Source organism: Cucurbita pepo, chromosome LG03 (assembly GCF_002806865.2).
Source record: "Cucurbita pepo subsp. pepo cultivar mu-cu-16 chromosome LG03, ASM280686v2, whole genome shotgun sequence".
NCBI lineage: Eukaryota > Viridiplantae > Streptophyta > Magnoliopsida > Cucurbitales > Cucurbitaceae > Cucurbita > Cucurbita pepo.
The window spans coordinates 11,152,127-11,176,172 of NC_036640.1; the positions used below are offsets into that span (position 1 = coordinate 11,152,127).

The 24,046-nt window shown below is 35.3% G+C and overlaps 7 protein-coding genes across 9 annotated transcripts; 5 read left to right on the forward strand and 2 right to left on the reverse strand.

Annotated features, from left to right (window-relative positions):
• Window positions 1–186: 186 nt before the first annotated feature.
• LOC111791297 (aspartic proteinase CDR1-like) lies at window positions 187–1,849 on the forward strand. Its single transcript, XM_023672583.1, has one exon. It carries the CDS (start codon window positions 204–206, stop codon window positions 1,539–1,541), a length of 1,338 nt encoding a protein of 445 aa, XP_023528351.1. The 5' UTR covers window positions 187–203; the 3' UTR covers window positions 1,542–1,849.
• An 80-nt stretch (window positions 1,850–1,929) lies between these two features.
• Window positions 1,930–2,931, reverse strand: LOC111791298. Its single transcript, XM_023672584.1, has 2 exons — window positions 2,465–2,931; window positions 1,930–2,380 (listed from the first exon to the last, which is right to left on the reverse strand). The coding sequence occupies exons 1-2, from the start codon at window positions 2,678–2,680 to the stop codon at window positions 1,991–1,993; spliced, it is 606 nt and encodes a 201-aa protein (XP_023528352.1). The 5' UTR covers window positions 2,681–2,931; the 3' UTR covers window positions 1,930–1,990.
• A 1,402-nt stretch (window positions 2,932–4,333) lies between these two features.
• Window positions 4,334–5,425, reverse strand: LOC111791313 (CASP-like protein 1E2). Its single transcript, XM_023672603.1, has 2 exons — window positions 5,160–5,425; window positions 4,334–4,875 (listed from the first exon to the last, which is right to left on the reverse strand). Exons 1-2 carry the CDS (start codon window positions 5,363–5,365, stop codon window positions 4,536–4,538), a joined length of 546 nt encoding a protein of 181 aa, XP_023528371.1. The 5' UTR covers window positions 5,366–5,425; the 3' UTR covers window positions 4,334–4,535.
• Window positions 5,426–8,586: 3,161 nt separating this feature from the next.
• Window positions 8,587–10,372, forward strand: LOC111791439 (CASP-like protein 1D1). The gene is made up of 3 exons (XM_023672785.1): window positions 8,587–8,879; window positions 9,691–9,817; window positions 9,941–10,372. Exons 1-3 carry the CDS (start codon window positions 8,641–8,643, stop codon window positions 10,163–10,165), a joined length of 591 nt encoding a protein of 196 aa, XP_023528553.1. The 5' UTR covers window positions 8,587–8,640; the 3' UTR covers window positions 10,166–10,372.
• A 605-nt stretch (window positions 10,373–10,977) lies between these two features.
• On the forward strand, window positions 10,978–13,479 carry LOC111789966. 2 transcript variants are annotated; one of them, XM_023670709.1, is made up of 4 exons: window positions 10,978–11,114; window positions 11,214–11,403; window positions 12,219–12,467; window positions 12,937–13,479. In XM_023670709.1, the coding sequence occupies exons 2-4, from the start codon at window positions 11,221–11,223 to the stop codon at window positions 13,183–13,185; spliced, it is 681 nt and encodes a 226-aa protein (XP_023526477.1). In that variant the 5' UTR covers window positions 10,978–11,114; window positions 11,214–11,220; the 3' UTR covers window positions 13,186–13,479. The 2 variants fall into 2 exon arrangements, with proteins under 2 accessions (XP_023526477.1, XP_023526476.1); XM_023670708.1 differs by having other exon boundaries at window positions 11,239–11,403.
• Window positions 13,480–13,977: 498 nt separating this feature from the next.
• LOC111791664 (divinyl chlorophyllide a 8-vinyl-reductase, chloroplastic) lies at window positions 13,978–17,369 on the forward strand. 2 transcript variants are annotated; one of them, XM_023673101.1, is made up of 2 exons: window positions 13,978–15,786; window positions 17,192–17,369. In XM_023673101.1, the coding sequence occupies exon 1, from the start codon at window positions 14,456–14,458 to the stop codon at window positions 15,719–15,721; it is 1,266 nt and encodes a 421-aa protein (XP_023528869.1). In that variant the 5' UTR covers window positions 13,978–14,455; the 3' UTR covers window positions 15,722–15,786; window positions 17,192–17,369. The 2 variants fall into 2 exon arrangements, with proteins under 2 accessions (XP_023528869.1, XP_023528868.1); XM_023673100.1 differs by lacking the exon at window positions 17,192–17,369 and adding an exon at window positions 16,222–16,408.
• Window positions 17,370–20,207: 2,838 nt separating this feature from the next.
• LOC111790434 (probable serine/threonine-protein kinase At1g54610) lies at window positions 20,208–23,841 on the forward strand. The gene is made up of 7 exons (XM_023671320.1): window positions 20,208–21,015; window positions 21,215–21,499; window positions 21,584–21,901; window positions 21,982–22,209; window positions 22,822–22,922; window positions 22,999–23,116; window positions 23,225–23,841. Exons 1-7 carry the CDS (start codon window positions 20,635–20,637, stop codon window positions 23,534–23,536), a joined length of 1,743 nt encoding a protein of 580 aa, XP_023527088.1. The 5' UTR covers window positions 20,208–20,634; the 3' UTR covers window positions 23,537–23,841.
• Window positions 23,842–24,046: the final 205 nt, after the last annotated feature.

Sequence of the window (24,046 nt, forward strand, 5' to 3'; positions counted from 1 at the left end):
ATCGTGATTCCTGATGCTCTGCACATTTGAAAACACAAGAAGGTCATGAACCACCTGAATTTTTACAGCTGCACAAACTCAGATCCCCATTGGTGTGACCTAACAAACTGTCTCCCCTTATCCCAATCAACATAAGGAAATGAAAGATTGTTCTTGATAGAAAGCGAAAACTTAGTGGAATGATTCGAGTTTAGGATACTGAAATGAGTCCCAACCATTGTTTTGGAAGCATGATGTTCTTCCTTTCGCTTACCATCCTTGAATCAACGGCAAGACATATGGTACCGACTGAAGTTGGCTTCACTGCACGTTTGATTCACCGTGACTCACCAGTATCACCATTTTACGATCATGTCATGACGAACACTGCACAGATCGAGGCGACCGTTCATCGTTCTCGGTCTCGGCTGAATTATCTGTATTACAACATGTTATCAAAAAATACATTAGACAATGATTTGTCGCTCTCACCCACATTGGTTCATGAAGGTGGTGAGTACCTTATGAGTTTCAACATTGGAAATCCTCCAAGTCAAGTGATGGGATTTGCAGACACATCAAATGGTCTTATTTGGGTGCAATGCTCAGACTGCAATAGCCAATGTGAGCCAGAAAAAGGCCCATTCACCAAGTTCCTCCCTTCCAAATCCTTCACCTATGAGATGGAGCCATGTGGCTCTAACGTTTGCAATTCCTTAACTGGCTTCCAGACCTGCAATTCATCAGACAGATGGTGCAAATATAGATTAGTGTATGAAGATAACTCTGAAACAAGTGGAAATCTTTCATCTGATAGTTTTAGTTTTGATACCACAGATGGTAAACATGTGGATGTTGGCTATTTGAACTTTGGCTGTTCAGAAGCTCCTTTAACAGGAGGCATGCAGAGTTACATGGGCAGTGTGGGCTTGAACCAAACACCCCTGTCACTAATTTCTCAATTGGGTATCAAGAAATTCTCCTACTGCTTAGTTCCTTTCAATTTAGGCTCAACAAGTAAAATGTATTTCGGATCATTACCTGTGACTTCTGGAGGTCAAACTCCTCTGTTATATCCCAATTCAGATGCTTATTATGTGAAGGTTCTCGGAATCAGCGTCGGCGCTGATGATCCCAACTTGGATGGAGTTTTTGATGTATATGATGTCAGAGATGGGTGGATCATAGATTCAGGAACAACATACTCAAGTCTTGAAACAGATGCATTTGATCGTTTGCTAGCTAAATTCATTACACTACCAGATTTACAGCAGAAAAAAGAGGACCCTAGGAACAGATTCGAGTTGTGTTTTGCAGCAAATGCAAATGATATGGAAACATTTCCAGATGTTACAGTTCATTTAGATGGTGCAGAATTAATTCTTAATGTAGAAAGTACCTTTGTGAAGATAGAGGATGATGGAATTATCTGCCTTGCCCTTCTGCGCTCTGGATCTCCAGTTTCTATATTAGGGAACTTTCAGCTGCAAAACTACCATGTTGGGTATGACCTTGAAGCTCAAGTTGTTTCCTTTGCTCCTGTTAACTGTGCTGATTCCTAACCATTAGACAGTGCTTCCTCCTGTGGGTCTGTGGAATCTCTTGCAACAACATATTTTTATGACCAAATTCATAATTTGGTTTCATACAAGCAAAATATCAACCCTTTGTTAAAAATTTCTCAATTCAATTCGAGCTAGCTCGGTAGATAGGACACTAATGCACCAATGATCATCGTAAAGATCAACGATCTTTACTCTACAATTGTTGAACAAAAAAGGAACAGTGTAGAGAGAGCAGGGATGCTTTCTTGCCAGATGAAAGTTATATTTAGAATCAAAAGATGTAGAACACGATGTTAATTATTACTCAATAACATGATTTTGAAGCAAAATCCAAAAGATATATGACCATGGTATTATATTCTTTCAAATTCTAGTTCTGTAGAAGCATTAAACAACCCTCTCGTAGTAAATAAGAAGGCAAGAATCTCGTGAACAATGGAAGTTTATTACTTCTTTAAGCTTAGGATATCGTTTCTAATCTGCTCTATGGTGTTCTCTACGTAACCATGTATAGAAGCTGTGACTGTTAAAGTTAAATTGCCATGGCTGACTGCAACATTCGCTGCTAGAACTTCAGCCTGGTGTCTTTCAAACGCCATTAAAATCTGTGTCACCATACCTCGTCGAACAGAAGCAAAAATAATCCCAAACAACACGATGTTGCTGGAGACCGAGACGATGACGCCGCCGTCGCCGCCTCCTGGTGAATCCGAGTTCGTACTAGGAAGCATCGTCACCGATTCCAATGGTTTCTTCTCCATTTCCAGCCTCGTCAACTGCTTCTGTAGATCCTCGATGAACTGGATCGTCTCGGAAACAATAGTCTCCCTCGTAGCCTGATTATTTCAGCACCAAAACTGGATTATAAAAATGTAGAAGTTGCCAGATTATACACTACAGCGAGAATCAAATCCACTAACCTTAGGAGAGAGATTCGGGACGAGAGATTGAAGAACATCGAAACTCTCACTCATCTCCTTCCTCTTCTCTCTCCCCTTCCTCTGTACACCGCCGTTGGCTTCCAGAGCTCTCCGACGCTTTCTTGAGGTCGAAGCCTTGTTTTCAGCAGCTTCAGACTGATGCACCGGCAATATGTGAGGCAAAAGTGAAACCACAGAGTCGGTGCATGCCTCCATTACTACAAATAGAAGGTTGCCAATCTTCTTCCCGCCGTCTTCTTGTTCGTTCTCCCTTTATTCTGCCATTGATGAGGGCTTTTATGCAGCAATGAAAAGGGTTGCAGGATGTGCGTGAGAGAGAGAGAGAGAGAGAGAGAGAGAGAGAGAAAGAGATTGGTCTGAAGTGGAAGAAGAAATGCGTTGCAGTTAGAACAATATTTTGCAGAGCGAAGAAAGAGATCATGATTGAAAATTCCAACTCCCAATTTTACAGTTTCGACTCGCCAATTCTCTGTTTCTTCATTCTACTTTTTTCTTTTTTCATTTTCGTCCTTCATTTTTTATTTTATCACCATTTATTCCCCTTACTTTCCCCTATTATTATTTAGCTCTTATATTTTAAAATTTACGACTTTCAAAAAATTATAATTTAACTCTTATATTTTAAAATTTACGAATGTCCCTGGCATTCGAGAAATTATAATTTAGCTCTTATATTTTAAAATTTACGAATGTCCCCCTGCCTTTCGAGAAATTATAATTTAGCTCTTATATTTTAAAATTTACGAATGTCCTCCTGCTTTCGAGAAATTATAATTTAGCTCTTATATTTTAAAATTTACGAATGTCCTCCTGCTTTCGAGAAATTATAATTTAGCTCTTATATTTTAAAATTTACGAATGTCCTCCTGCTTTCGAGAAATTATAATTTAGCTCTTATATTTTAAAATTTACGAATGTCCTCCTGCTTTCGAGAAATTATAATTTAGCTCTTATATTTTAAAATTTACGAATGTCCTCCTGCTTTCGAGAAATTATAATTTAGCTCTTATATTTTAAAATTTACGAATGTCCTCCTGCTTTCGATAAATTATAATTTAGCTCTTATATTTTAAAATTTACGAATGTCCTCCTGCTTTCGATAAATTATAATTTAGCTCTTATATTTTAAAATTTACAAATGTCTCATACTTTCTAGAAATTATAATTTAGCTCTTATATTTTAAAATTTACGAATGTGAGGGGTGTACCGAGATTGAGTTGAAATTTTTTTTGGACTAACTCGAAATTTCAAATTGGTTAGGTTGATAACCGAACAATTCAAATAGAGTTCACAACTCATCCCAGCTCTTTTTATTTTTCCGGTTGGATTTAGTTGAATTGTCGAATTAATTTTTTTAATAATTTTTAAAGAGCATATTTATCCATAATGCACGTAATATTAATAACCCAAATCTCATAAAATTTTAATATAAAATATTCATCAGTCACAACGCATCACTAATATAGATTATAAACGTCAAATATTTTTAATTTTCATAATAATCTTAGAAATGAGGTTAGATTGGAATGTAGCCCTACTTTTTAGTTGATCAGGTCGACCCGACAAAAAATCCAACCCAAATCCGTTCAAATTGGTCGGTTCAACACCCTAAATATTATCAAATTATATGAACTATTTATAAAATTTTACCAATAAAAATTATAAATTTATAATATATTAACATTTAAAAAATAATAATTAATGACATATAATTGAATGTGTATAAATTTATTGATTATAGTTTTAAAATAAAATTTTTTATTAAACATAAAATTAAATTTATAAACATATTATCATTTAATACAAATCATATGGGTAAATATTAAATTACAAATTTAGACATCAGCTTTTAAAATTATCATTTACTTCCGTTTGAGAGGGAGGGGTAAATAAAATATTTCACATAAATAGTCTCCTTCGGATGCTACAAGCGTTATAAATAAGCCCAATTAGCTTTAAAATGGGCCGTGGGGAAATTCAGAAACAAAGCCAAAGCCCATTTAGATGTACTGTGAAGAAGCTTAAAAACAGGCCCAAATTCCGGCCCATTTAACTGGGCCTTTTCTGGAGGCCCACAGTAGCCAACACAACTAGCAACATAAATACTACAGCTCCAGCAAGAGAGAGCACAGTAGAGGCTGCCACTTGTATGCAAAATCTACCATATATGTCACACACTTTATTCCATTGCACGTGTGAGTTTCCGTGGTAAGCGATGACTCCGACTGCCGCCGCAGCTCCGCTACTGGAGAAGAGCAGTGCCACCATGACCGTGTCGAGAATGATGACCAATAACACTAAGATGTTGTCATTACTCGTGTCTTTTAACAAAAAGAACAACGATATGAAGCTATACGAACATGCTATTACATTTGTCGCCAAAAGATACCTAAAAAAATATAATATACTTAAAATCATGAAATTATTAAAAAAATACCGTTTAATTTTCTTCTACGTGATTTTGGGTCAGAAAAACCACATTTCTCAGTGTCTATAACGTTCATAAACAATCAAATTTAAAAAATAATTGACGAAAAATTACTTCTACAGGCATATTTGAACTAGTTACAACTTGACCGACAGGCTAACCGTTTGAATCTCTACCTACGTGAAATTAAACTCAAAAGGGAAAAAACAGGTAGATGTTCGAATTCTCGAGAGAGAGAAGCTTACCCGAGAGCAGATAAGTAATACCATTTAGCGGTGAGAGTAAAATCGAGAGGAGGGAGGTCGAGGGAGAGCGTAAGAGGAAGAACCGTGGTTTGTTCGTTGAGTCCCACAACAATGGCTGCCACAAAACACAACACAAATCCCGAAACCCTAAAAACCATTTCAATTTTACTGCCCATTTTCTTCTCCTCTTTCCTCTCATCTTCCATTCTCACTCTTGATCTCCCCCCACCTCCATTCTCTCTCTATATATATATGTATATGTATATATATGTATATATATGTATATATATATATATATATAATGAATTAATGAATTAACAGAGAGGTAGTTCAATTCTTAATAATGGGGGTATTTGTGGAAACAAAAAATCCCTCCCAAACTAATGGAAGCCCTCGCATTGGGCCCCACTTCCTCAATAGGGGTAGTTTGGTAATTATATATATGTTTGAAAATTATTAAATAAAATTATTAATTGATTCAACCAATAAGATTTATTGATGTAAAATGATTGACAATTTGAATATTATTTAATAGATAAGTTACGGATTACTATTTTAAAAGTGGATAATTTAATTAATATATTAAATTTTTAAGAAAAGAAAAAAAAGGGGAAAAAAAAAACATGTCAGAGGACTGTCAAATAGCTTGTCAGACAGTCCCTTGTCGTTTATGATAGGGTGAAGAGCTCCATTTGAATTTCACTTTGGTTGCATTAAATTGAGAGGAATGGCAGGCACCCAATAATTGAATTGGAGACAGAGAGAGAAGTATTTCACAAATGCTTACGTGTCATATACAAATAATAAAATATATTATTTTTTAATGATACGGGTCGAACATATAACCTCGATTACATACGCTCGATGGGTTTCTTGACTACTGTTAGACTAGGATGAATGGAACCGACCCCTTTTAATTCATCGATTTGGTGAGCCGAAAACTGATGCCATTTCTAGAACTTCTACCAGTGATAGGAAGATTTGACACTGAACTTCTACCAATGCATGCATGCATCTACCCTAGCTACGTTGAGTTAACGGAAGAGCTACTATTGTGGACGCACATTCCTCCTCTACAGATGATCGTTTCTACCGACATTAATTCTCTCTTATTTTATCAAATTATATCCGATATAAATTATTAAAGTTTCTATAAATTAAAAAACAAAGTCGGGTAAAGAACGTGACGAAATTATTAAATCAAAACATGATCAAATATTTTAAATTAAATTAATTATATATTTAATGTTGTTTTGAAAGAACTTGTAAGTTAGTGGCAATGATTATAAAAGATATAGATTGAGAAATAAACTTAATAGATATTAAGAATTTAAATACAATATATTCCAAAAAAAATAAAAATCCTTTAAAAAATCTTAATTTTTTATTTTAAAATTTACAATGGAAATAAATTTTTAAAAAAAAAAAAAAAAAAACACGTAATTTCAATGGTAGTTGCCGTAGGTGATCAGGTTTTGACTTGAAGGTAATGAAAAATAAAGATAAAAAAAAAAAAATTATTATTATTATAGATAATTTAAATAATTTTATTTAGAGGATAAATCAAATATCATTTTCAAATTATAATTACTTGCAAAACAATCCTTTGATTTTTAATATAATTTTTAAAAGGTTTACCTTTCGTTTCCCACTTATTATTATTATTTTATTCCGTTTATTCAACGAAGAGAAAAACCAACCACCAACCGTCAAAGAGATGCTTGGTTGTGAAGATATTGTCAAATCATTTTATGATTATCTCACTGTCATTCTTTAATAATATGTATAATTTTAATTAATTTTATATTTTTTAATTCAAGTTGGGGAAATTTGGTCAATAAAACTTGCTTTAATTATTTATTTGCTTAGGTAAGAATTAAAAAAAAAATACATATATATCCAAAATTTTAAGAAGTTCTTGTTTATAAACTCATGATTATTCTCTAAATTATTCGATGTGGGACTTCCATCATCCAACACAACACCTTCCCTCAAACAAAGTACGCCTCACTAAGTTTAGGGCATGGCTCTGGTGCCTTGATACCATGTTATGAATCACGACTCTTCATAATGGTATGATATTGTCCATTTTGAGCATAAGCTCTCATGACTTTGCTTTGGGCTTTCCCAAACACCTTATATCAATGGAAGAGTATTTTTTGTTTATAAACCTATGATCATTTTCTAAATTAACTGATATGGGACTTCCATCATTAGCTGATGTGGGACTTCCATCATCCAACATCTATATATACATACATTATCTATACATACATATATATACATACATATATCTATATATCTATCTATACATACATATATATACATACATATATCTATATATCTATCTATATATCTATCTATACATACATATATCTATATATCTATCTATACATACATATATATACATATATCTATCTATATATCTATCTATACATACATATATCTATATATCTATCTATACATACATATATATACATATATCTATCTATATATCTATCTATACATACATATATCTATATATCTATCTATACATACATATATATACATATATCTATCTATATATCTATCTATACATACATATATCTATATATCTATCTATACATACATATATATACATACATATATCTATATATCTATCTATACATACATATATCTATATATCTATCTATACATACATATATATACATACATATATCTATATATCTATATATACATACATATATATATATATATATATATATATATATATATATGAAAAACGAGGTGATCCCATCTTAATTTTATAGCTTTCTTGGATACCAACTAACTTTTTAATGCAAGAATATCCATACAACGAGGCTCAAAATCTTTATTTCTCTCTCATTGGACTTTCTTTAAAATATATATATATATATATATATATATATATATATATATATATAATAAATAAAAAAAATCTGACTATATTATATATTTAATCACAAAATGGATGTCAGAAATTTCCTAGTTTCATACACAAAATTTGACAATTTTGAACCTTAAAATATTGTCTAAATTATCTAAAATGTTCCTAAATTTGTATTTTAAGCTTTTAAAAAAATATTTAAAAATTCTCATAAACTTTTAAAATTTCTAACAAATTTTTAAAGTTATTTCTGAACTTTCAAAAAGTTGTATTAATATTAAAATAACTTTTATTTTCTTAAAATTATGATATTTAAGAATAGAAAAAAGGGTAGTTTTAGTATAATAAAATTATTAATTTAATGGTAGTTTTAGTATATTTTTGGATATAATTTTATTTTTTTATAAATTAAAGAATGATATAATAAAATAATGGGCGTCCACATTTCAGTTGGCGTGCAGGAAACTCCAACCAAATTAATCCATTTCTCAAATCCTAATGACTATATATATACACAATACACCCAAGTTTCCTGTCGTTCTTAATTACATTAATTTTACTTTTTTCAAACTAATTCCATTCCTTTTTCCCATAATGGCCTCAGCCGTGCCGGAATCTGCCAAGGAGGCACCGCTGCCTCCGCCCTCTACCGCTCCCCGTGGGGGAGTGAATTTGTCCCTGGTCGACTTCGGGCTGAGATTTGTGCTTTTTGCGGCGGCGGTGTCCAGTGTGGTGGTCATCGTCACCAGTAAACAGACCGTCGTCGGTAAGCTCCGGGGAGTCCCTCCGGGCTTCCCTGTCCAGGCCAAGTTTGACCACTCCCCTGCCTTCATGTGAGTTTTTTTTTTTTTTTTTTCCTATTTAAATAGAAATTTAAATATTTGAAATTATATAAACCTAATATGATATTTATCAACGACTAAAATAAATAAATATATATATATATATTTAAAGTAATTTATTTCAACCTATTAATTTTGAACTCGAAAATAAAAACTCCAAATAAATTAGAAAATAAATAAATAAATATATATATATATATATTGAGAAAAATAATTTTAAAATAAAAAAACGAACATATAATCACTTAGAATAATATCGGGATAATTGATTGTTTGTATGAAAGCTAAATATTATAATATTATATGTCATTTGGACGTCTAATAACATAAATAAAGACCCTCGAGAAGTTGTATGGTGACGAAAATAATTAGACCCTCGAGAAGTTGTATGGTGACGAAAATAATTAGACCTATTTGTAATCCAACTCGATGAACCACATATTATAATCACAAAATTAAAAAAAAAATATTAATAACAAAGTTAAGAACAAAATATTATTTAATCAATTTAAGTTGAATTTTGTTGTATTTTAATTTATGTACTTTCAAATAAACTTTAAAATTAATTTATGATTCATTAAAAATATTATTTTTATTATTATTTATTTCATTTTGTTACAAAATTAACTTAAATAACTAAATATAAGGTTTTTTTTTAATGTTCAACCAATATTATTTATAATTATTCAGGTTGATATTCATTTATTTATTTATTTTTGTCATTTTTAGTTAATTTATTTAATTAAATTGTTTTAAATGCATTTAAAAACTGAAATTAATGGTACGGAAATAAAATATACAGATATTTCGTGGCTGCATTATCGGTGGCGGCACTTTACGGTCTCGTTACGGCCCTCGCCTCCGTTTCCGTCATCGCTAAACCCAATCTCTCTACCAAGTTCTTGCTTCATTTTGCCGTCTGCGATACGGTAATTTCTCTCTCTACTACTCACCGTTAACTAACGGTGGTAATTTAAATATAGATGTAATTTAATTTTAAAACTAATATATTATCACTTTAATGTATAAATTTATTTGGAAATTGTGTGCAGTTGATATTGGGGGTGGTAGCCTCGGCCACAGGGGCTGCAGGTGGAGTCGCATACATAGGATTAAAAGGAAACTCGCACGTACGATGGGACAAAGTGTGCTACGCATTCGACAAATTCTGCCGCCACATCGGCGGCGCTTTGGCGGCGTCACTTGTCGCCTCCGTCGTGCTGGTGTTGCTAATTTGGATCTCCATTATATCTCTCCACGCGCGAATTCGAAAGTAGAATTCACCCACCTCTTCTCAGGCCTTTGTTACCGCGCGTGTTTGTTACTGCTTCAGGATTTTACTCGTAAATGTGTTTGCTTTGTGGCGTTGAATTTGAAGTAGGATTTTTATATTATTGTGTTGTATATTAGATTGTTGTGGATTCGAATTTGGTTGTTATTTTTATTTTTTATAAAATATGTGTTAATTATAGTTCATTTATGCTCATATTTCTCACAAATAATAATAATAATAATAAATTTTATATATATCAAAATTAAGGTTTAAAACAAATTTATTATATATAAAAATATATTTTTATATATAATAAATTATGTACACCACACTTATAAAATATTATTAAGGTTAAGCGAAAATTGATCATTAAAAATTTATTTTAAATTAATATTTAAAAAATATATATACAAGGAGGAAATTTTTCTCGGAGAAATTAAGGAGATTCTTTTATCTTCCTCCTACAAAAATAAATAAAAAATTTTACAAAAATAAAAATAAAAATAAAAATAAAAATAGGAGGCTCGTAAAAATTTATATAATAAAAATAATAGTTTTAAAAAAAATAAATTACGCGTGAAAATTTAATGCATGACCCACCACGTGCATTTCTACGGTGGGTAAATTTTCTACTACCAATTGTAGAAATTTTTTCTTATCGTCTCTATTTAACCTTTATTATAAAAGAGAAAAAAGACAAAATATTATAATATAAATATTTAATTTATAATGACAAGAGACTATTGAAATAAAATAATATAATATGTAAATGACGTGTCAATTAAATATCTACTACGTACCACTATAAATATTTTCGCCATTGTGAAATTCTCCGTCCCCAGTTCTCGACTCCAGCATACTCCGTTCGGAAGCAAGCTCGGTTAGGGATTGAATCCATGGGTTTGCACCTTCTTCCCATTGATGCTGCCTTGAAGATTGCTTCTTCGCTTCAGGTTCCAATGGAGTTTTGTGTGATTCTGTTTCCTTTTTTTTTTTTTTTTCTTACTGTAATAATGTCTGTGGATTAATTTATCTATCTCTCTGGAATTTGGGGATGTGATGCGAATCGGTACGAAGGCATCGGACATTTGTTCTTTGGGCTGTTGCTCGCGATTTTGTAAGCAACTCTGCGATTCCGATTACCTGTGGGAATCTCTCACTCGAGAAAGATGGCCTTATATCAATGTTGCTTCGTCTACTGGTTCTTCTTCATCAACTCTCGCACAATCGCCTATCTCCATGGTGCTATTTCCATTATCTTTATCTCTTCTTAATTTAGTAAATTGTTCCTCATATTGGATGGAAATTTGACTTGTTTAGTATATTTAGGTTTCTTGGAATCGATTGAGAGATTTGGAAGGTTCTTTTGTTATTTCTGTCTCTTAATTCAAGTGTAGCTAATGCGCCTTTGGAGTTTCCCCTGCCCCTATCTGAAATGATTTGATTATTTTGTGAAACGTACATTGGATATTTATCTAGAGTTGAACGTAAGTATCTGTTCTTCTAATTCATGAATGTTTAGGCCATATACAGACACTGTTCGATTGTAATGTATTTCCAATGAAAACTCGTAGGATATTAAATCTTAGCCTATTATTGTTTATGTTGATCCTTTGATGATCATTTCCATAATGGTGTTAAGGATCTTTGTTTTTGAAATCAATCCAGAGATTTGAAAGCTTGTTTTGTTCTTTCTTTGTCGCATTACAAATGTTGTTGAATTAGCTCCTTTGATGTTTCTCCTTCCCTATCTGAAATGATTGAACGGCTTAGGGAAACGTGTTAAGGATTTCAGGTTGATTTAGAACTTAAGTTCTGTTATTCTCATCCGTGAATTTAGTTGTTCTTTGTGTTCTTTTGATACCTTATTTTGTTCTGTAGTTGAATGAGTGCTTTCCAATTGTCTCCATCCCTTCTGAAATGGTTGGTTTTCTTAGTGAAACATATATTGGATGTTTATCTTGAGTTGAACTTACATTCGATATTTATCCGAGTCTTTGTTCTTATATTCGTCATGATATTTCTGTTCATTAACAAACAAATGAAACATCTTCCAGGGATGGAAAAGCTTTTACATCCAGAGACATATCGAGATATCGAGACGAGCCCAAGCAGCGGTAAAGTTTATAGAACAATACTCTCCTTCTTCCCCAATTGAGGGTGGAGACTATCTCAGGACAATTGTAGGCTTGTGGGATTTGAAGCTTAGTTTTATAGATGCTCAAATGGTGCTCTTCAAACCTCACCTGAATGAGCTGCTGAACTTGGTTGGCTTACACTACTGTCAAAGTTGGCTTCAAGTTCCTGTATGTCCTGCTGCTTTTGCCATTTTAGTTCAATCATGTGTAGGTTTAAATCACATTTTGGTCGTGAAGTTTTATACATTCCATTTTGATCCCTTAAATCTTCAAATGTTCTATTTTTGTAACAACCCACTGCTAGCTGATATTGTCCTCTTTGGATTTTTCCCTTCGAACTTTCCCTCAAGGTTTTTAAAGTGAGATCCCACGTCAGTTGGAGAAGGAAACGAAACATTATTTATAAGGGGAATCTCGAAAGAGAATTCTAAAAAAAGGAGAATATCTGCCCGGAGTGGGCGTGGGCTGTTACAGTTTTTGGGATTTAAACTGAAGAGATTAGCGGTTAGAAAGTTTTTGAGGGATAAAACTAAAAAGAGGTACAAATGAAAGACTGTATTATGGGAGAATTAGGATTCCTGCTTCTTTTGTATATGATGCGTCTGAAATTGTTGAGTTGATATTCAACTTGTGGCAGGGGAATGAAATCATAGAAGCACTTGAAAGATGCAAGATCTCAGAGAGGCAAGTAAGTGTGAAATGGTGGAAGCTGGGAAGATGGTTTTATGGCTTCCGTATGAGAGACGAGCAACAAACTCGTCGAGTCTCTCTAGCAGCACTCGTAGCAGAAGAAGGGGAAGACGTTCTCGAGGTGCTTAGCCGAGGCGCTGTTAACGAGGTGCTTCGAGTTCAGGTATCTGTAGGTGAGCCTTTTGCCAGTAACTGATCTCAGGAAAGCACATAAAAACACCATTTGCATCTCCTAAGTAAGCATTCTGCAGCAATGATCTATGTGCTAATTAATAGTTGCTTCATATATTTCAAATAATTGCTTATAGATTTATGCCTGCAGATACCCAAATGCTAAATACTTGTTGCCCATTCAGGTTTGATTTATAATTGGTATATTTTGTAAATTATTAGGAGCTTTTGGCTCCCAAGTATTGGTTTCGGACAATTTTAATATCTTAGGTCACACAATACTAATAGTATAGTCCATGGCTACAGCGTTACTTTTCTATCTTGTTTGTTTAAATATTTAACGTTCAAGTTTGTGTTATTTTATGTTTTATGTTTTTAGATTGATCTGCATATGAATTTGTTAGGCAATCTTGAAAACTTTTTTTTTTTCAAAATTTTATGAACTAAATAATACAAGTTTTAGAATGTAGAATTATATTTAAAAAGATTATAACATTAATATAGTATTTGATGTTATAAATGTTATAAACTTATTTTCTTTTTGTTAAACTAAAATATGTATTATGTAATATGTAATATTTTATAAACTATATGATATTACGAAATATATAATTTTACAGTTTTTTTAACATAAAGTTAGTGGGGTAACTCCCACTAATATTTTAAACTATAAATATATTATTACACATTTTGAATAATTGTTTAAAATTTAAATCTAATTATCAAAACTCTATTTGTCTTCCTCCATTTTTTTCCGATCATTTTAGGAATAAAATAGTGTCTAAGCTAATAATCGAGTTAGCTTGTTATGATAGCAGATATGATTGAAATTTATCTTTATTTATTTATTTAGATCATCAAGAACCCATCATATGTACTTCACTTATAACAAAAAAAACCTGTTGTATGTTAACTTGTAGTTTAGGATACCAAAAGCGAGTGTGATGTCATAGTTTCTATAGTTTTTCCTTGATTTAGTATAGTTGTATTTTAAAATTTAAATATCTATAATTACTAATAAGTCAAGAAGGAACAAATTTTTTTTTACTTTTTAAAACAGAGGCATGAAGAAAAGATAAAGAGAAATAGAGAATTATCCCATTATCCCTTATCGTCAAGATCTTACACAACGAAACAATTCACAAACACATCAACGAAATGGGACTCACAAAAATTCCAGCCTCACATTTTCATCATACTTTCTTCTCTCTTTCACTGCTCCCCAATTTCGCCGACTTGATCCTAAGCTTCAGCCCACTCAGCCATTTCCACCGCCGGTTCTACCTTCAAAAACTATGCTCCTTTGCTCCTCCGCCGGCGGCGGATTCAACCTTCTTTCGCCGGCGAATACAGCCAACTCAACCCGTTCTTCTTCTCATTTGGTCCATCGGAATCCGGTGAGTTCATTCTCTTTCTCTTTTCGATCTTCTTCTTTACATTTATCAGAGAACTTCAAATCCAATAGGGATAGACGGTGGTACCCCATTGTAGCTTCTTCGACTCCAGTCATTGAATCCACCCAATCTTCGTTTAGGACCAAAAACCCTAAAGATATTAACGTTTTGGTGGTGGGTTCTACAGGGTATATTGGGAATTTTGTGGTTAAGGAGCTGGTTAATAGAGGGTTCAATGTCATTGCTATTGCTAGGGAGAAGAGTGGAATTAGAGGTAGAAACAGTAAGGAACAAACTTCTAATGAGTTGAAAGGAGCTAATATTTGCTTTTCAGATGTAACCCATTTGGATGCTTTGGAGAAATCTTTAAGGGATTTGGATATCCCTATTGATGTTGTGGTTTCTTGCCTTGCTAGCCGAACTGGCGGCATCAAGGACTCATGGAAGATCGATTATGAGGCCACAAAGAACAGTTTAGTGGCTGGAAGAAACCGTGGGGCTTCTCATTTTGTGTTGCTTTCTGCAATTTGTGTGCAGAAACCCCTTCTTGAATTCCAACGTGCTAAGCTCAAATTTGAAGCTGAGCTTATGGAAGAAGCAGGTAAAGAAGATAGTGGATTTAGTTATAGCATTGTGAGGCCAACTGCTTTCTTTAAGAGCTTAGGAGGTCAAGTTGAGTTGGTGAAAGATGGTAAGCCATATGTGATGTTTGGGGATGGGAAGTTGTGTGCCTGTAAGCCAATCAGTGAGCAGGATTTGGCTTCTTTTATTGCTGATTGTGTGTTGAGTGAAGATAAAATCAATCAGGTTTTGCCGATTGGTGGGCCGGGGAACGCGTTGACTCCGTTAGAACAGGGCGAGATCTTGTTTAGGCTGTTGGGGAAAGAACCAAATTTCTTGAAAGTACCAATTGGGATTATGGATTTTGCCATTGGAATTCTTGATTTCCTTGCTAAATTGTTTCCCGCCATGGAAGATGCAGCGGAGTACGGGAAAATTGGGAGATATTATGCAGCTGAGAGTATGTTGATCTTAGATCCCGAAACCGGAGAGTATAGTGCCGAAAAAACACCAAGTTATGGGAATGACACATTGGAAGATTTCTTTGAAAGGGTCCTTAGGGAAGGGATGGCTGGTCAAGAATTAGGTGAACAGACAATTTTTTGATATGTTCTGCAAAGTAACAGCTCGTTGGACTTGCAAGTTTGAGATGGACGGTGCACGTGATGAAGGTGCGTCGTTTCTTTATCCGAATCTACACTGTTTCTTGAGTTCTTATCATGTTTTTTCTCCACCTAATATGCATATGTGAAGGGCTGTAAATTGTCACCATTACTCTTCAAAACAATATCATTATGCAATGAATTGTGCCATATTTTTTTGCTCCATAATGATCTTCTGCTGAGCATGCTCTGTCATGATAGGTAGTCATTTTTTTGGTATCTTCCTAATTGATTGTTGCTTCAAGTGTTTGATTATGTTTTCATTCCATAGTTGATTATTCTTCAATCCTTCATTTCTCTGAATGAAAGCTAGTGTGGGGAGAAAATTATGAAACATTTTGCAGTTGCTTAGTAGCTTCCATCATTGTTGTCTTAACCGTAGCCATAAGTATCGACACGGTGATGGAAAGTGTAAACCGAACACAATCTTCGTATGTTTTTCAGATACAAGATGCCCTTGAAACTGTTGTTGGCCTTTGATGTGAGAGGCAGGCAAGCTAAGTAACGACGATTAAAGGTCTAAAACTACAGTCGAACGACTCGAACCAAAGCTTTTAGTACATTATCTCTCGAGTTTCTTACATTTAGACCTCCTGAAATTCTCTCTTTGCCTATTGATAAATCATAGTTGTGCTATTGTAATAGCCCAAGCTCACTATTGTCTGCTTTAGTCCTTTGTGTATTGTCGTCAGCCTCACGGTTTTAAAATGCCGTCTACTAGAGAGAAGTTTCTACACCCTTATAAGAAATGTTTTGTTCCCTTCTCTAATCGATGTGGGATCTCACAATCCACCCCCCTTGGGGACCCAGCGTTCTTGCTGACACACCGCCTGGTCTATCATACCATTTGTAATAGCCTAAGCTCACCGCTAGTAGATATTGTCTGTTTTAGCTCGTTACATATTGCCGCTAGTCTCCCGGTTTTAAAACGCGCCTACTAGGGAGAGGCTTCTATACCCTTATAAGGAATGTTTCATTCGCCTCTCCAACCTGACGTGGGATCTTACAGCTGTACTGTTGATCTTTCTAGGAGAAAATACCCTCCAATGGTGGAAATCAGAGCATCTTGGAATCAAAGCTTGTATCAATCTATATCAGATGCTCTGTTTGGCCATTGGCATAGCATAGCCTCACATGGAACAATAAAAAAACCAGAAGGGGTTGACATTGTACCTAACCCCCACCCTCTACTTCTCTTGCCTTCAAGTTTTTCCTATCTTCCACGGTTGAAAACGACGACGGAGGTCCTGATTTTCCGACACAAGATTCGGTTAAATTAAACCTTACTCAAACCTGTCTCCTTGGAAAAACAACTACCTTTTACTTCATTTTTGTTCAAGTATTAGCTAATCATTGGAGTTGAAAGCTAATAACGTTGTAACCGTGGTTCGTTCTCGAACAACTTCTTTTTCAGGATGCTCGGATGAATGTCACCGACCTTTTAACCGTGTTCTTCTCCCTGATGTTTATAGCCTGTTAGGGTCTAGTGCCATTCTTGTTTGAGGAATTCAAATTGATTTGTGTCGGATGAACTACAGTGAATAGGCACAATGATTGAGAAATAAAGAATGGTTCTTTGTTTTAGTCCCATAAAAATTGGGAATTCATTCGCTTTGATGATTCTTACCTAGGAGTACTCCTATGGAATGTTGTTCTAATTATTCCCTCTTTAGGGCATTTTTAGGTTACTTTATTCTTTTCTTTTGTGGTCGGGTCGTCTGTTCTTATATTTAAATTTCTATTCAAACCATAATTCGATTAGGTATGACATACACTATCGAACAAATAGGTCAAATGTTTGAATCTCTCTACACTTCACTTGTTGACAATGTAGGGATTAAAACGTTCACTTTTTGGGGCCGAAATGAACGAGAAGTTCGAGAACTAAATTTTATTTAAACCAACAACAAGCACACAAAAACAATTACGATAGACTTATATTATATTTTATTTAATGATTATTTTAGTTTTTGTATTTTTTACTTTTAGTTATCATATAAAATTTAATGATATTTTTTTATTAAAAAATATTTTTGCCAAAAATTACAATATTTGGCAAGTTTTAAATTTATAAAAATAACGAGATTTTAAATTTATAAAAATATTCACAACTATGAATAATTGTAGAAAAACTATAAGACAAAAAATTANCACAATCTTCGTATGTTTTTCAGATACAAGATGCCCTTGAAACTGTTGTTGGCCTTTGATGTGAGAGGCAGGCAAGCTAAGTAACGACGATTAAAGGTCTAAAACTACAGTCGAACGACTCGAACCAAAGCTTTTAGTACATTATCTCTCGAGTTTCTTACATTTAGACCTCCTGAAATTCTCTCTTTGCCTATTGATAAATCATAGTTGTGCTATTGTAATAGCCCAAGCTCACTATTGTCTGCTTTAGTCCTTTGTGTATTGTCGTCAGCCTCACGGTTTTAAAATGCCGTCTACTAGAGAGAAGTTTCTACACCCTTATAAGAAATGTTTTGTTCCCTTCTCTAATCGATGTGGGATCTCACAATCCACCCCCCTTGGGGACCCAGCGTTCTTGCTGACACACCGCCTGGTCTATCATACCATTTGTAATAGCCTAAGCTCACCGCTAGTAGATATTGTCTGTTTTAGCTCGTTACATATTGCCGCTAGTCTCCCGGTTTTAAAACGCGCCTACTAGGGAGAGGCTTCTATACCCTTATAAGGAATGTTTCATTCGCCTCTCCAACCTGACGTGGGATCTTACAGCTGTACTGTTGATCTTTCTAGGAGAAAATACCCTCCAATGGTGGAAATCAGAGCATCTTGGAATCAAAGCTTGTATCAATCTATATCAGATGCTCTGTTTGGCCATTGGCATAGCATAGCCTCACATGGAACAATAAAAAAACCAGAAGGGGTTGACATTGTACCTAACCCCCACCCTCTACTTCTCTTGCCTTCAAGTTTTTCCTATCTTCCACGGTTGAAAACGACGACGGAGGTCCTGATTTTCCGACACAAGATTCGGTTAAATTAAACCTTACTCAAACCTGTCTCCTTGGAAAAACAACTACCTTTTACTTCATTTTTGTTCAAGTATTAGCTAATCATTGGAGTTGAAAGCTAATAACGTTGTAACCGTGGTTCGTTCTCGAACAACTTCTTTTTCAGGATGCTCGGATGAATGTCACCGACCTTTTAACCGTGTTCTTCTCCCTGATGTTTATAGCCTGTTAGGGTCTAGTGCCATTCTTGTTTGAGGAATTCAAATTGATTTGTGTCGGATGAACTACAGTGAATAGGCACAATGATTGAGAAATAAAGAATGGTTCTTTGTTTTAGTCCCATAAAAATTGGGAATTCATTCGCTTTGATGATTCTTACCTAGGAGTACTCCTATGGAATGTTGTTCTAATTATTCCCTCTTTAGGGCATTTTTAGGTTACTTTATTCTTTTCTTTTGTGGTCGGGTCGTCTGTTCTTATATTTAAATTTCTATTCAAACCATAATTCGATTAGGTATGACATACACTATCGAACAAATAGGTCAAATGTTTGAATCTCTCTACACTTCACTTGTTGACAATGTAGGGATTAAAACGTTCACTTTTTGGGGCCGAAATGAACGAGAAGTTCGAGAACTAAATTTTATTTAAACCAACAACAAGCACACAAAAACAATTACGATAGACTTATATTATATTTTATTTAATGATTATTTTAGTTTTTGTATTTTTTACTTTTAGTTATCATATAAAATTTAATGATATTTTTTTATTAAAAAATATTTTTGCCAAAAATTACAATATTTGGCAAGTTTTAAATTTATAAAAATAACGAGATTTTAAATTTATAAAAATATTCACAACTATGAATAATTGTAGAAAAACTATAAGACAAAAAATTAAAAAAAAAATTAATTAAAATAAATAAACATCTCACATTTTTTAAATACGTTAAAATAAGTGCCACCTATGAAATTAAATTATATATTAAATTATAGTATAGACCACCACCTAAGTCCACGTCGGTAGGTCAAAGTCAGAGCTGCGTGGCAAAAGTGAACAGTACTTTGCCAGGTCAGCACATCCATGAGGATAGATCCCCTTGAGTCAAATCAGTATGTTTTCTCACTCCTAAGCTCTCCTACAACCACTCCACCAAATCCCCATGCACTCATCCAATCATATCTCGCCACGTATCCCTAAACTCTCTGATTGACACGCGTCCCCTCCTCATAGGCTAAACTGGAAAAATAATAAATAAATAAATAATTGACTGAGAGGAGTGGCACTAAAGCTGGTGTGGGGCTGTGACCTTTTGGTCTTTGGTATAAAAAAGAGTTCAAAACTGAAAAGGAANACAAAAAACAAAAAAAAACAAAAAAAAACAAAAGGGAAATTAAAAGAATTAGAGTTAAAAGAAAAAAATAACAAAACGAGAAATTTTAGGAAAGAAAAGAAACACGTGTTCTTGATTCACAGTCAGTTGAGTGAGTGAAGATTTGAGGATTTTCTGTTCTTGAGGTGAATTTGGGTTGATGAAAATAGTGAGAAATGGGTTGATGTTGTTGATGTTGATGTTGATGTTGTTGTTGTTGTTGTTGTGTTCGTTGGGGTACTTTTTGGTGTGTTTTTGAAGCTGTGATTGTTTAAAGATTTTCGAGGCCAACTCCAAATCATTGCTTTCTCTTACTTTTGTCTCCATAATTCTTTCTGTTTATATCATTCACTTTCATACTTCCTTTCTTTCCCATTCCAATTCCTGTTTTCCCTCTCTTCCCAAAGCCTAATTTATTAGGGTTTTGGATCCGCCTCTGTTTCCTTGCTGGACTGTCATGGCGGGATGATGATTCCATGACTTTTCTGCTGTGGTTTGGTTTCTATGGGGTGTGTTTTTGGCCGAGAGGTCTCTGCGAAGCCTGTCCAGAGAGCGGAGGCGGCGGCGGAGGAAGAGGAGGAGAGACCGAAGGCCGCTGCGGCGGCGGAGGAAATTAGGGCTTCTGCTAAACCGGAGGTTGCTCTGGCTAATGCTAATGCTAATGCTCGCAATGGTGGCTGCAGGAAGGAGGTTGAGGATCATAGAGGTTCGAGGTCGAGAGGCGAGCGGCGGCGACGGCCGAATCCGAGATCGAGTAATCCGCCGAAACATGTGCATGGCGAGCAAGTCGCCGCCGGTTGGCCTGCTTGGCTCTCCGCTGTTGCCGGTGAGGCTATCAACGGATGGATTCCTCGCCGTGCTGATTCTTTCGAGAAGCTTGATAAGGTATGATTTGATTTCTCATTCTCTGTTCTGCCATTTTCATTGATGTTCTTCCAAATCACCATATTTATATGAACAAAACTGGAAATAAATTCAAGTTTTGTCCGAGAAATTCTCATTTTCATTGATGTTCTTTCCTTTTATGAACAAAACTGGAAATCTCCCGAAGTTACATATGTATATATATAATGTTGTTGAACAGATTGGGCAAGGAACTTATAGTAATGTGTACAAAGCAAGGGATACTTTGACAGGGAAGATTGTGGCTCTAAAGAAGGTTCGTTTCGACAATTTGGAGCCCGAGAGTGTGAAATTTATGGCTCGAGAAATTCTCATTCTACGACGTTTGGATCATCCTAATGTTGTGAAACTCGAAGGTTTAGTGACATCCCGGATGTCATGTAGTTTATATCTTGTGTTTGAATACATGGAGCACGATTTGGCTGGACTTGCTGCGAGCCCGACGATCAAGTTTACCGAACCGCAGGTGTGAAGATCGGACTCGTTGGTTTGATTCATTTAAATGGATGCATTGGTATTTAGTTCTGAGTCTTCTAATGGACTTTGGCAGGTTAAATGTTATATGAACCAATTGTTATCAGGGCTCGAACACTGTCACAACCGTCACGTGCTGCATCGCGATATTAAGGGATCGAATCTTCTGATTGGTAATGATGGGATCCTTAGGATAGCTGATTTCGGGTTAGCTTCCGTCTTTGATCCGAACCACAAGCAGCCAATGACAAGTAGGGTGGTTACGCTATGGTATCGACCTCCTGAACTTCTTCTCGGAGCTACCGATTATGGCGTTGGTGTAGACCTTTGGAGTGCTGGCTGCATTTTAGCTGAGTTGTTAGCTGGAAAGCCTATCATGCCCGGTCGCACGGAGGTAAAGCTCGTTACTAGTTGTCGGGATCGAGCATATTCAGTTTAGTCGTTGCTGAGTATTATCGTTTGACATGTTCGTAGGTCGAGCAGCTACATAAGATATTCAAGTTATGTGGCTCTCCTACAGAGGAATACTGGAAGAAGTCAAGGTTGCCTCATGCAACCATATTCAAGCCTCAACATTCATACAAGAGATGCATATCAGAGACGTTTAAAGACTTCCCGTCATCGTCTCTGCCGCTAATCGAGACACTTCTTGCAATCGACCCGGATGAACGCCTGACCGCCACTGCTGCATTACATAGTGAGGTCAGTTCTACATTCGCTATAGCATACACAAACTATCATTTTTGCACCTGAACCGTCTACTGCCTCGTTTTTTTACTTGTCCCTGCTTCGTTATGCTTCTGAATCTCGGCATGTTATAGCATCTCGACGCTGTAGACCTTTCGATCGAAACAGAGATATGCAAAAGAAATTCTCTTCACTATAGGAATGTTTTGATTATGCAATCTCGATCTTGCTCGAGATTGAGAGCTGGCATCTTTCTCCATGGCTAGTAGTTTTCACCATTAAATCTACGCGGAATAGAGTTTTTTGCCCTATAATCATCGACCCATATTCCCATCCCCTGCTCTCGAGCAAGAGAAAGAAAATGTAACGCCTCATATGCAAGATTTAGATCAGGATTCGACATTTGATAATCCCGATGTCTCCACGTCATGACCTGTTACCTGCTTGTCTCGAATTACTTCCAAGAGTGAAGACCGGCCCACAAATCAACACGTGTCTTTTTATCATGTTTTGTTTTGACTCACGTGCACTTGTTATACTTTAGTAATCTCGGGAACCGATTGGAGATCTTCCTATATTTCTCGTGTTTATAGACATTTTTTTTTAAAACTCTGTTCTATTCTGCAGTTTTTCACTACCAAGCCATATGCCTGTGAGCCTTCCAGCCTCCCCAAGTATCCTCCAAGCAAGGAAATGGATGCAAAACTGCGGGATGAAGAAGCAAGAAGGTTGATGACAACTTCTTATTTCTTGCAATTAGTTGGTTCTATCTAGTTCTTCTGACTTTGAGCTGTGTAAGTGCAGGCTAAGAGCTGCTGGCAGGAGCAATGCAGATGGGGTGAAGAAATCACGGGCACGCGATCGAGCTGTTCGTGCAATTCCCGTTCCAGAAGCCAATGCTGAGCTTCAGGCCAATCTCGATGTATGACTTCTAGTCGATTCTTTCCCTATCTCTCATCGCGCACACACAATTAACTGTGCTTGTACCCCATGTATTGTCTCGAAAATCTGATATTGGTGCTCTCTACAGCGGCGACGTCTCATTACACATGCAAATGCGAAGAGCAAGAGCGAAAAGTTTCCTCCTCCGCATCAAGATGGAGCTCTTGGCTACACTCTAGGAACTTCACATCACATCGATCCAATCTATGATCCTCCCGACGTTCCATTTAGCTCGATGAATTTCTCGTACCCGAAAGCAAACATTCATACATGGTCTGGTCCATTGATGGATCCAGCTGCTGTTGGTGCTCCAAGACGAAAAAAACACACAGCAGGGGATGGTCATTCATCGAAGTCGTCGAAGGACTTACGAAAAGATAAACACTCTGCTCGAGTCTAATTCACAGGAATCGGTCTCGAAGAGAGCTTCGGATAGTTATAAGGTCAGGCCCGAGAAATTCGATTGAATTCAAGGGAGAGGTAAAGAGTATATCATTTGTCATTTTAAATTTTCAGTTTTCTATATAGATTTGTAAGATGTTTGTATATTTTGTTTTCTATATTTTTGTTTTACCCATTTTCCATATTCTCTTCACTGTGCTTGCTGAAATATCAATAAAATTTAATGTCTTTGGAAATCCTTTACTGATCCTTCGAATTCCATTGCTTCATGGGATATGAAGGCTTTCCAAATTCAATTAAATCTCTCCTCTCTTTGATTATTCTAAAATGTCATTTTAACGCTGAAGTAATAAAATAATATTCATTTAACGGATCTAAATATGTCTAGTTCACGATCATGCTTGTCCAAACCATGTTGCTTAGGGCCGCATGACAGATGTCCTAGTCTTGCTTGTTCGGGCGGTTGACAGGGATGTCAACCAATTGAGTGGGAGAGGATGTCATGGTC